Below are 12,634 nucleotides of genomic sequence, written 5' to 3'. Positions count from 1 at the left end.
CCAGAAAGCAACCACTCCAAAAACTGGGCAACAAAGGGATTTGGTGCTGAACGCCATCAGGGCACACTCTCTGTCCCACACTGACACCAGGTTTGGTTGGGTCCATGGGACCATCCAGGTGCCCAGAGCTGAGGAGAGCACCTGCAGAGCCCGGGGGGACTCCCTCCCCAGGGGCAGGGGCTCTGGGAAGCATCTGAGCAGCTGGCAACAGAGCTGACCAAACACTTTTAGAGCCAACAAATAACCTCAATTAAGGTCTGTGGCAGTGACCGATTCCAGCTGTGCAGCGATATTGGCTCCTTTAATTTTTAAGCGGCCGGAAATGGCAAAACTGGGAGCTGGGGCAGGGGGACACCAGCCACCTCTGTGCCCTTGGAGCTACTCTGCTGTCCCTCATCTTGGGGGCAGTGGAGCTCCAATACTGGCTGAGCTGCCAGCCTGCAACTCAGACAACCCTCTCCCATAGTGGGATCTGAGAAAGCTAGGAGAGACATCCCCCAGTTTGGGTAATTTTAGCCAAGGGCTCTTGTTCAAGCTCCCCCCTCTCTCAGCCACCACGTCCCCGCTGCCCACCCTGCAGGGCAAGAGCCGGAGCTGACAGCTTTCCCTGCCAGGTACCTGTGGGATACCACAGTGACCAGGTGCGAGGCTGAGGGAGGCTAGGAGTGCCACCAAAATGTGGATGCCCACCTGTGTCCGGGCAGGGCATCACATGCAAAGCACATGGAGAGCCATGGATGGGGTCTGACCCATCCGTCACCCCCCAGGCAGCCCAGTGCTGCACCCACACCCTGTACGACCTGGATTCGTGTGTACATGGGCAGGGGGGGGCAGGGGGAGCAGGGGGAGTGGGGCCTGGCCCTGGGGAGGGTTGGCATGGCAGCCCTGGCTGGGGGCCAGCCCCAGGCACCGGCGGGGAGCCCAGCCAGCCGCTCCTGCCTGCTGAAGCTCCAGGCGCTCTCGGGTTTCCCTGCAGCAGCCTCAGCCTGAGCATGGCCCAGTTCCACCAGCTGATTTGTGTGCAAAACGGGGAGGAGATCAGCACGGGTGAAAACGCCTTGGCTTCTCTGAAGGTGGGTTTTGCACCCAAAAAAAAGCAAAATAAAAGCCAAGGGCACGTTTCTGTCCCTGGTACCCCTCCTGACCCCACCCTGTGACTCTGATGTAGCAGTCCCAGGAGGATGTTATTATATGGAAGGAGAAACTGAGGCACAGGTGGCTCTTGCATTTCCCCAGCCACAAAGGGTTTTGCTGCCAGAGAAGACAGGCAGCCCAGCAGACAGGCAGGCAGGGCAGCAGCACTGCTGGCTGTGCCCTGTCAAGCTGCAGCACAGGGGCCGGGGCTGGCCCAGCCTCACCGGCTGCAGGAATTTGGCTCTGCTGCCAACTCCAGACAAATCCCTTTTATTTGCTTGTTCAGGTTTCGATGCTGTAATTGCATCGCCTGAGCCAGCTCTCAAAATAAAGAGGAAGAAAAGAAAAAACAAGGGACGGAGAGCAGCATGGCACCCGAGCTGCCAGACTCATTGCATCCTGCCTGCTCCTGCCTGGGGTCTGGCTCCCTGCTGCAGCTCTGAGACCCCTGGAGCTGGGACCAAGTAACCAGGAGTGATTTGGTCCATGGAGAGTTTTTGAGTCCCAGAAGTCCTGTAAACACTGCTGGCTGGGGGGTGTGGGGTGGCAGAGCACCTCTTGAGTGTGAGCTTAGCCCTGGGATGCCCATGGGAAGGGGTCCTGCCAGCCCCCTCCAGGCACAGACAGCACAGCACAGCTCTAGGCTTCCTTCCCACACTCCCCCAAAATGACGGTTTGCTCTAAATCACCAGCTTTGGAAGGCAGGTGCTTGTTTTTCAAATGGAGCATTTCCAGTGGAAATGGGAGCCTCTCTGTCCTTCCCCAGCCAGGCACAGAGCTGCTCTGCCCCCTCCACGCTGGCAAAGCTGTGGTCACCTGGGTGACGACCACAGTGTCATGGGATACAGAACCCCAAGATGAAGATGGGCAGAAGTGGGATGAGATCCGAATTGTTGGGGGGTGCAATGAACCAGCTTGATGCACCCCCACTGCACAGGGGATAGTCTGCTGCGGACCCCCATCCTCACATGTGGTGAGATAGCCAGGACCTATGCCAAGACCAGCTGTGAGCACCAAGATGAGCAGGAGGGCTTCTCAACCCAAGAACCCTCACAATGGACAAGGTAGCATCCACAGCGTTTGCACCCTCCCTCACCCCCAGAAGAATTCTTGTGGATGGAGGACAGCAGACTGGTCTGTGTTGGCTTTGACCTACATGTATATTTTAACTAACAGCTGAAATGGCAAAGTAAAGAGCTCCATGGAAGGAAAAGCACAATCTTGGCTGAAAAAGGCCAGAGTGTTTCTGACCACATGGGTGGTTGGGCCAGAGAAAAGACAGCACTGAAGACCACAGGTGTCTGGTTTCCTCAAATCACTACTTTTCTGGTTAAAAACAAAACAGAAGAGAAGGATGTTTTGGCAGCAGGTTCCCCGGGTCCTGGGGAGAAGCCTGGCTCTCCCTGTGCTTGGGAGACACAGATCAGCCCCGGGGGTGATGCACTGGCTGTCACAGCCAGGTCCCAGCCCTCCGCTCTGGCTTCCCCAAAACACTTCACACAGGGTAGAGATGCCTCTGCCCCGGCCTCCTTCTCCCGGGGGGCGCTGCCTCCACCCCCAGCACCAAGTCTTTGTCACACACGGTGTGGCTGTCTCCGCGGTGTCCCACCTGCCACCACGTCCCGCTCTCCCTGCCCCAGGCAGAGCCACCCTTGGTCTCAGTCTTGTGCCATCAACCACGCAGCATCCCCCCACCCCCAGCAACCCAGCAGAGGGATGTGCCACCCCATCTCCCACCCCAAAAAGAGGCTGCTGTGCCAGGACTGTTCAGAAAAGAAGTTTTGGGCTGGGGGGTGCTTGCTCTGGAGATGTCCCTGACCCCTGGGAACAGCCACTATGGCCAAGGTGATCTCTGCAGCCAGACATCCCATCTCCAGGCTAGTAATAGTCCTCCTCGCTCTCCTCGTAGTCCTCAGGCATCGTGCGGGGCTTCGGCAGGGAAAAGCCTGTCAGGTTGAGCTGGTCTGAAACAGCAGCATGGGGACAATGTCACACTGTCCCCCCCAGTGCCTATCTCCTTCCCCACAGGACCAAAGCCAAACTGTGCATGGCAGCTTGCTGGGGCACCCCCAGCACAGCCCTGTGCTCCAGCAGCTCCCACCGTACCAGTGCACCCTGCCCAAACATCCCCTCCCTCGTCCCCATGAGAGCGTGGGGTAAGGACGTGGTGCTCACCCGGCGTGAAGACTGTCAGGCTGGCTAATGCCACCACCTCCCCGACCCTGTTCCTGGCAAAACACCGGTAGGTGCCTTCGTCTGTCACCCGCACACCCTGGATCTGGAGCCAGCCCGTCACTTCGTATTTCTGGGGACCACCTCTGAACTGGAAGACAGGGGCATTTTGGTTAGCAATGAGGCCAGAAAAGCCCCCCATGAGGCTTGAGTGGATGGGAAGGGGAAAGCAAGCCCAGGGACTCTTTGCCTCTCACAAAGTACCACTCTGAGGGTATGGGATGCAGGTCCCCCCTTTTCCCACTACCCAGGGAGGGTGGTGGGAACGGGCATCTTCTTGCCCTCAGCCTGGGAGTCCTGCTTTGGGCAGGACCCTGCAGATGTGACCAGAGCCCCAGCTGTGTCGCCAGTGCCACTGTGGTCCCCAAACAGCAGGAGGATGCTGACATTGTTGCCCTGCAGGGTGGCAGAAGCAACAGGGCATCTGTGCCATGGGCACAGCTAGCCCAGGACAGCTCAGAGGAGCCCCAAGTCCACTGTTTCAGCAGACAGTGAGGTCCTGGGATTGCTCTGGCACCAACCATGCTATTTTCTGTTCGTCCCCAGCAAGAAATAACCTTTTCCTGACCCAGCTAGGCTGCAGCTGTGTTTGCAAGCTGCTATTATGGTGTGGTGGTAGGGTGGAGGCCAGCTGAGTCTCCTCCAGCCAGGCAGGGGTAGCATGGCTTGGGGTGAAGGCTCAGTCAGACCGTGCAACAGGCTATGGAGTGGCATGAAGTGCAGAAAGATGGAAGGGGACCCACACGTCACCCCACAATGTTGCCAGGTCCCACCTGCTCCCCTGCCTCCCCCCATCCGCCCCACCAGTTTCTCCCTGCTGGTGCCTGCCTGTGGCGCACGGCCACTCTGCTCTGCCCACACCCTCTAATAGCTGGGTACTATATTTGGGGCAGCCGCAGGCAGGATGCTGACCCCTGCCAGCTCTGGGAAGGGAACCCTGCTTGGAGCAATGGGCAGAAAACGGCACAGACTGCCTGAGTCTGCTGGTGGGACCAGTGGATAACCCAGGTGCCTTGGCAGGTCCCCTCTTTCAGCCCTGCTGGTGGGGCTGCAAGTGAAGCCAGCTGGCAGAGCAAACTAAAGGCAAGGAGGTGGGAAACTCCTTGCTGCAGGATTCTGCATGTCCCAAGGAACAAAAAGTTCAAAAACTACTAGATACAATTGCAGAAGAGAGCTATGCTGATGGCTCCTACCACTGAGGCACCAGCCCTGGCTCAGCCAGTCCTCATGGTGTGCAGGCTCCAGTCATTCCCTCCCATCCCCAGGTAGCCAGGCTTGGCCACCCCCAGAGGATGACCACCCTCAGGTCTGGTTGCCCCTGGGATCTGGGAAGGGCTGGGTAACCCTGGAGCCATGTCCAACACCCTAGTCACACCACTCACCTGAACAGAGATGTGGGGGTCATCTCCAGGCAGCAGCATCTCCATGCCATCCTTCCTCCACTCGATGGATGCCATGGGGTAGGCAAAGACCTCACAGCCAAAGATGACGTCCTGCCCAGTGATGTTCCACGTGTCATAGGGAGGAGAGGTAATCTGGGGCTCTGGAGAGGGGGGACAGGAGGGCAGTGTGGTCTCAGAAGAGGTCCCACCCTCAGCAGGCCCCCTGGGCTCTCCTAGGCTGGCAGCATTTGGCGCACGTAGAAATGCTGGGACTCTTCCCATGCCCATCTCCTCTCGCACCCATGGCAGACCATCACTTTGTCCCAGGACACAGTCCCTCCTCACAGCTGGGACTGGAGGATCCTTCCCCAGCCCCCCCAGCCCATGAGGCGTTGCCATCCCTCCTGGTCTTGCTGTCCCTGCCTGCATGGTGGTGCTCAAGGACACACAGGCAGCAGGCACAGTTCAGTAGCAGCAATGCTACAGAGCAAAGCTCTCCTGCACAATCAGAGCACACTCCTGCGGGGGAAAGGCCCAGGGGCACCAGCTCAAGGCTGGTGGGGATGGATGATGTGAATGAGCTTCCAGCTGAATGAGGACTCTGCTCTGGCACAGGGTCAGGTCAGCAATCAAGGCAGCCAGCAGGTCCCTGGCTGCTGTATGGAGCAAATACCGCCAGGTCCCACATCCCTTCCCTGGAGGAGGGATGGAGTGAGGTCTACTTTTCCTACCCACACCTACCCCAAGATCTGGACCATAGTATGAGCCAGAAGTCAAGGGAAGGTCTCCACCTCCAAATATATCTGGGGGAAAACCTCAAAGACATGGTGATCTACAGAAAATAAAGTCAACTTTGATGCCTCTCAGGCTGTGGCGACAGCATTAGATGACCTGTGCCCCCCCCCACTGCCTGTCCCACCTGCCAGGTTTTAAACAGGAGATGGAAACTGCGCAGCCAAGTCAAATCAACCCAGGTTTCCACTTGCAGGAAGCAGCCACGTTTCTCAGGAGCACCAGGCCAGTGTGAACCCAGCACTGCCGCCAAGAATTTGCTAACAATTCCTTGCAACTTCCCCATCTGCTCCGGCAGGATTTGCTGCTTCCCATAAACCCCACTCCCACTTGGCAAAGCTGCTCCCAGAACTCTCCAGGAGTCAGATCTGCAGGAGCTGCTCCAGAGCAGCAGAGTGGGGGCACTAGGAGGGACCTGTCACCGTATGGAGCAGCCCCCACCACTGCCATGCCCCTATGAACACCATGCATTTGCTGCCAGGTGGAATAGTTAAGACTCCCTTGCTTGTCCTTTCCTGCAAGGTACAAGCCTCTGTACTGCTGCTCGCACAGCTGCTCCTGGGGCAGTACCTGACTCGCAGGGACCCTCATGGGCCACGGTGAGATTGGCATCAGGGTGGGCACGGGCAACCTCCAGGAACCTGCAGATCTGGGCGTAGGTTTTACCATCGGAGCCACAGAGGGCCAGGTGGGAGAGGCAGGCACACTGGGGCTCTGGCACCTCTCCGTGCCGCAGGTCCCCGGTGTCCAGCCGGCACTCCAGGTGTTCCCCACACTTGCCATAGAAGTGGTTGGTGTTGTCCAGGTCACAGATCTGTCCCTCCAGGTTGGCACACTCCCAGCAGCAATCACAGGCGTCACGCACTGTGCCAGCAAGACACCCACGTGGTGCCGGGCAGTCCTCTGGCTGGCACTCAGCGCAGCCCTCCCCTTCTTCCAGCAGCCGCTGCCAGCCCCGCTGGAGGTAGTCGGAGGTGCTGGGAAAAGCCTGGCCCAGCTGGAGCACAGCCCAGTGCAAGGAGAGCAAGGAAAGCACGAGGCAAGAGGAGCTCAGGGTCTTGGCTTCAGACATCCTTGCGGCAGCTCCTCTATCCTGGTCCCACTGTCACTTGGACAGGGATCTCCAGCACTGCTCTGGCCTCCCTGGCTAGATCCGAGGAGCCATCCTGGCCTGTGAGGAAGAAGGATGTGTTACCCATGCAGAGAGCATCTCCCACCCTTCTGGCTCCTGGCTGGCTTGCCCTGAGCCACAGCGCTGCATGATGTGCAGAGGAGGGTCAGTCCCAGCCCCTCTCACCCCCAGCCATGTCCTTCCCACCCTGGGCTCCCCAGCCAGCTCTTGCCCTGAGACACTGAGCATCCTTCAGTGGGACAGGGCTGCTGAACCCAGACCCACCAGGTTTCATCCTTCCCTGGCAGGCTGGCAGGCAGTTCCCAGCCTGCCCTGTCCCCACCATGGGCTGGGGAGCCACAGGGCTGGCTGGGAGCCAGACAGGCTTCTCTATACCGTCATGGCTCAGCTGGTTTGTACGCTGCTCCTTGTCTCCTCTCAGGAAGCTGCTCTCAAACCAGGCGTCCCGTCCCTTTCCCCATTGCTTTGCAAGAGTCACGAGCCCTTTTTTCCTCCCTCACCATTCAGATGAGTGCAGTGGAGTGGCTGATCCTGCAGACAAGGGGCTTTTTCCATGCTGGAGGCAGCCAGCCAAGAGGAGCCGAACCAGAAGGATGCTCCTGGTCATGCCTGGCTTTTGTCCTCCTCCCCTCCCAGCACCCTAACCCCTTTTTTTAGGCACCATCCACCTGAGCAGGGGAAGAAACACCCCACCAGAAAGCTTTGTGAACCCTCAGTTATCACACAGGCAACTGAGGCTGAGCACAGGGGAACTCAGTGCACAAGTGGGCAGTCAGCGGACTGGCAGCAGGCCCAGCATGGTCTGCCTGTGCTGACCCAGCAGAGACCCTGTCCCCAAATTGCATTACCATCCCCCCTCCCCGAGTAAGCAGAGAGGCAGATCTGCCCAGGGCTTCCCATGTCTGCTTGGGGGGGACGACACATGGGGTCCTGCAGCCTGTCCCGAGGGGGTGATGATGAACCAAGCCCCTCCGCAAACATCCCCGGGCCCCTGGTTACACCCTGGCTGCCTTCCCTGAGATGGAGTGAAATTATGGTCCCCTGCCCCTGGGCCACCCAGCACGAGTGGGGCTGGGGAGGGAACCCAGGCAGCTGGGCTGCTCCCAGCAGGAGAGAAGGGGGCAGCACCCACGGGCAGGCTGCAGCCCCCCAAGCTGCACCCCCCCACCCCTCTGGGGCTAACGCAGCCCAGCGCTGGGCAGGAGTGACTGGGATGGCCAGGTCAACGGGTTACACAAACACACACCTCCCGGATAACAAACTGCAAAGCTTTGTCCTGTTCATCGGAGACCACCGAGCGCCCAGGGGTGGAAAGGAACAGGGGATCCCGGTGCTGGAGCCCCCCTCAGCCCTCCCTATGCCGGGCTGCACTGAGCAAGGCTCCAGCCCTCGATGGTTGGGGAGGGGGGCATGCAGGGAAGTGGGGAGATAACGGCAAAGCCGGTCTCTGGCTCCCCAGGTCCGGGGTGCAGGCGCTGGGGGTCCTGGCTGAGTGCTGGGAAGGGGCACGGGTCCCCTGCCCCCCGCCCCCCCCCCCCCCGCCGCTAGCCGCCACTTACCGGAGGTGCCGGCGCCGGGGAGCGGCTGTTCCGGGGGGGCCGGGGGTGCGCAGCGGCCGTGGCGCGGGGCTGCTGGCCCCCGGCTGCTCCGCACCGCCGTGATGTCAGCGAAACGTGAGTCCCCCCGCCCCTCCCCGGGCCCGCGGCCCGTCCCTGGACCGGGACCCGAGCTGGCCGCCACCCCTTCCCTGCCGGGGTCCCGCCATCACCGCACCCCGGCCCCGGCGCTCTGCCGCTCCGGCCCCCTCCGCACCGGGGTCACCCCGAGCCGTGTGTCGGGACCTGAGCTGATGCTCAGCTCCATCCATGGGGCAGGAGGGGACCGGGCTATGGGGCAGAGACCAGTTTTTCAGGGGACCGTGGAGACAAGTGAATGGGAAGGAAAAAAACAGGGTTGGGCATGGCTGGGGAAGTGAGCAAAAGCGTCTCTCAACCTAATTTGGGTGGGAAACACAGGCTAAAACACTGAGCAGCTGCTGTAATTAAACGGGGGTATAATTTCTGCGGGATGTCTGTGCTCACTCCACACTGTGAGCCAGGTAAAAAGGGGTACTGGGGTGCAAGCAATGGCATTACCTTGGTTGGAGCAGAGCGCTCAGGAGCAGTGGTAGGGCTGCTCCATGCCACAGCAGTACAAAACCTGCATGCACAGAGCTGGGGCTCCAGAGCTGCTCCCTGCCTCAGTTTCCCTGGCTCCCAGAAGCAGGGGACCCAGCGTGCCTTTGCAGCACAAACACGTTGTGCATTTGGATCTTGCTCCCACTGCTGTGCCGGGGGGATCCCACAGCCCACTGCCCTCCTCCAGGCGAGGAATTTGTGGGATTTGCTTTCCTGGTAAAGCTCAGGCAAAGCGAAGTCGTTGCAGGACCCCTCAGAGGATCTGGTTTCCTTCACCACGCAGCAAAAATCTGCATTTGCTTTCCAGCGCCCTCCTGCAAATTCGTTCCGGGCTCCGGTGCTTTCACTCAGTCACGTTGTGAATCCAGCCGTGCCTAACAACACAAAACGTGCCAGGCTTCAGCCCCCCTAAACCCACCTTTGCCAGCCACCCCCCCTCCAGCCCCTCGCTGCAGAGGGGGGCTTCCTGCCGGCTCTGCCTTCAGCCTTGCATCCCGCTCCCCCTCCGCGGCCCCCAGCCCCTTGGCTCAGGGCTGTCTCCCTCCCTGGCTCCCCCCGCCTGGCCCATCCAGCGCGGTCCTGGCGTGCCCTGCCAGGTTTTTGGGCCCCACATCCACAAGTTACCGAGCAGCTGGGGCTACAGCTGCTTTGTGAGCCAGGAAAAAATGAGGAGGGGCTGAGGTCTCCCTACATGCACCCCCAGAGCTGGAGCAGAGAGGGGATGGACAGGCTGTAGGTGATCCAGCCAGGGGTGCTGAGCCTTCCAGGCTGCCCCTGCCGTGCCCTGCTTTCCAACCCTGGGACAAAGCATTGCCTGCATATTTGGGCATCCCTCCACCAAGTGCACCCTCATTGCCCCACACAAGGGCCAAAGCAGTGGAGTGAGCCTGGCCCCAGATGCCAGCCCACACAGGAGCAAAGCTAACACTTAAACCCCAGGCACTGCTGAAAAGCGGGTCCAGCAATGGTCCCCTGGTTATTTGCTTCTCTTGCCTTTGGCAGGGAGGATAGCCCCCAGTGTTGCTGTCCTTCCCCACACACGAGGACCCCAGCCCTAGCTCCTTCTTGTGCGCCATGGCCCAGGGGCCTGGTGTTACCATGGCCTCTGGGTGCCAGATTCATCTGAGCATCATTGCAACATCTGCCACTCACAAGGTGGAAAGAGGACACATCTCTGGATGGACATCGCCCAGTCAGAGGTGAAATTCAACCACAGATCTGAGCAGGGCAAGCTCCAGCCATGGTGCAATACAACCCAGCACCTAGAAGCGACGGGTAGTGTGACTCAGCTAAGTAAGATGGAGCTCAAACCTGACAGGTAATTAAACCTCCTACTTAATGAGACTATTGAATGTGCTAATAAATAGTAACAGCTATGAATGAGGGGTGGAAGATCTAACCTGTGCTTAACAAGTTGTGCTCAATCACACCTCGATTCAATCAGTGCAGCCAGGGGCTACACCTGGAGCTTGTGGCTTTGGTTGCTGGGACCAGATCTGGGGGAAAAAAGGGTGGTTGCAGCCCTGCGTGGCCTGGCACTGGGGTAAATTACGTTTCCTGCTCCCTGCCAATGCTGGCCAATTATCCCACCTTTCTCCTCACTTGCCGTGAGCCCAGTGAAGCTCCTGAAATTGGGCTTTGAAGGCACAGTGAGCCTCAAGCACCAAAGCCCCTCCCTCCCTCCCTGGCAGGTTGTTCCCCATCACCATTTCCCCTCCCCATGATGGCCCCACTGAAGCCAGGAGGCTGTGGATGCTCCCAGCAGACCCATGGCTATGGCATCCCTCCAGAACTCTGTCATCAGGATGTGCCCCTGATGGCAGAGATGTCTCAGCCGGTCTGGAGTGCCCCACTGCTCCTGGCTCCACTGACAGCCCCCCTTCATCCCGACCCTGGGCTGATCTCCTGGACCACCCCATGGGGATCTGGGTCTCACAGCAGATGAGGCCAAGGAAAAAACTCACCGTGGAAAAAAAGCCCTGGGCCAAGTGACTCAATGCATGTCATGTCAGGGAGGGCTGGCAAGCAGTGCAGGGGCTGGGCTGGCAGGGATGGGAATGCGGGTTATGTCATGGCAGAAGCAACTGTCACTGGGAGATGCTGGGACAGGGGTGCTGCCAGCACACACTGCCTGCAGCCACGGAGGTCTCATTCTGATCATAAACCAAATCTCCTTCATTTCACTTCAAGCACACTGATGCTCTGCTCTGTTTCCTGCCATTTGGAGCAGCCTCATGAAGCCAAGATCCAGCCAGTCCACTGCAAGGCCACATGGGTCTTGGAAGGTCCCACCCACATCCTGGGGGTCTGTCACAGGGACAAGGAATGGGCAGCAGCCAGGTCCTTCCCACCTGCGTGCCAGGCAGGACCCATGCTGGGACGCAGCCAGACTCAGGTCTCCCCGGGCTTTTCCAGACCAAATTCCTCCCAAGAACAAACCCACCAGCAAATTCTCGGGGAAGCGGTTGCAGCAGTGTGCAGAAGGGACGCTCAGCTGGCCCCGAGGAGCGATGGCCAGTGGCGAGGGATGCTCCGGTCCCCAGGCTGCCACGGTTTTCCCGGCCGGAGCCCCCTGAGCCCCTCCGGTAGGAGCCGTGGCTCGCAGAGCTGGATGCGGCTCGGCTTCTTCCCCGCAGGAATCTGTCCCTCCGCTTTCGCTGTTGTTTTTTTTTTTTTTCACCAGCCCCATTCAAGAGCAGGTCGCATAACCCCGGGACAGGAACCAAACGGACGGCAGGGGCTGCGTTCCCGGGGACGCCCGTCCCCCCGCCCGTCCCCTCGGGTGACACAGCCGTGCCAACTTTGACACCTCGGGGCCAGGTCGGCGCGGTTCCCACCGCCCCGCCACATGCCAGGGTCCCCCCGCCCCGCTGACCCCCCGCACACAGGGGCACCTCCTGCAGGTCCCCGCCTGTCCCCGCGCACTGCCCGGGGCTGCCCCAGCACAGGTGCGGGCAGGCGCTGCGGGCAGCGGGGTCTCTGCTGCCACCTCCAGGGCACTGTTGGCCTCGTCCCCGTCCCCTTGCTGCGGCACCGACCCTGTACCTGGGACTCGCAGATCCTGGAGCAATGCATGGCCACCTCAGCGCGCCCCCATCTCCCTGCACCCCAAAACAACTACCCTCCCCCTCCAGCACACCCTGGGGGCTCCCACCGAAACGTAGTGTCCTGAGGGGCTTGGGGATCCTCCTGGGGTGCGGGGACCATCTGCTCAGCCTGCCCTGTGTGCACGGGGCTGCGTAGCGCCCCCGATTCGGGTGGGTGCTCCAGAAGGTGCTGCCAGCTCAGTGGCGCTTGCCCGCTGTCCCCTTTGCCACCCTCCAGCAGCATCAGCGGGGCTGGGACACAGCCAAGGAAGGTGACCCATCATCAGTACCCCGGCACCCCCTCTCGCTGGGGATGGGCACTGGGGAGGGGGAGCCTGCCTCCCCCCCCCCCCCCCCCCCCCGCAAGAGGCTGCCCATTTCCAGGCGTCATTAAAGAGCAATTAGCTGGAAATTAAGCTGAGAACAAGTATTGATTAGCTCATTAAGGCTGGGGGAGCCGGCTGTGGTGGTAGGAATTGCTGCTGCTTGCCCTCATTACGGGCAAGGTTAAAGCTTGTGGTCGGGCAGCTCATTAAAAATGCCAGGGACCAATCAATGTCCCCAGCCCAGCACACCCAGCACCTCTGAGGGCACCCAGTTGCTGCCTTTTGGGGACTGGCCTGTGACCTCTGGGATGAGCGAGCTCAGGAAGGGACCGAGCATCCTTGCTACCCTCTATCTACTGCTGCGTCCTGGGCT

At 60.1% G+C, this 12,634-nt stretch overlaps 1 protein-coding gene across 1 annotated transcript; it reads right to left on the bottom strand.

Annotated features, from left to right (window-relative positions):
- Nucleotides 1-2,275: 2,275 nt before the first annotated feature.
- On the bottom strand, nt 2,276-8,369 carry KAZALD1 (Kazal type serine peptidase inhibitor domain 1). The gene is made up of 5 exons (XM_040606713.1): nt 8,232-8,369; nt 6,111-6,711; nt 4,749-4,909; nt 3,310-3,457; nt 2,276-3,098 (listed from the first exon to the last, which is right to left on the bottom strand). Exons 2-5 carry the CDS (start codon nt 6,610-6,612, stop codon nt 3,013-3,015), a joined length of 897 nt encoding a protein of 298 aa, XP_040462647.1. The 5' UTR covers nt 6,613-6,711; nt 8,232-8,369; the 3' UTR covers nt 2,276-3,012.
- Between the last annotated feature and the right edge of the window lie 4,265 nt (nt 8,370-12,634).

Source organism: Falco naumanni, chromosome 9 (genome assembly GCF_017639655.2).
Source record: "Falco naumanni isolate bFalNau1 chromosome 9, bFalNau1.pat, whole genome shotgun sequence".
NCBI lineage: Eukaryota > Metazoa > Chordata > Aves > Falconiformes > Falconidae > Falco > Falco naumanni.
This window is presented reverse-complemented; position numbering and strand designations above follow the sequence as displayed.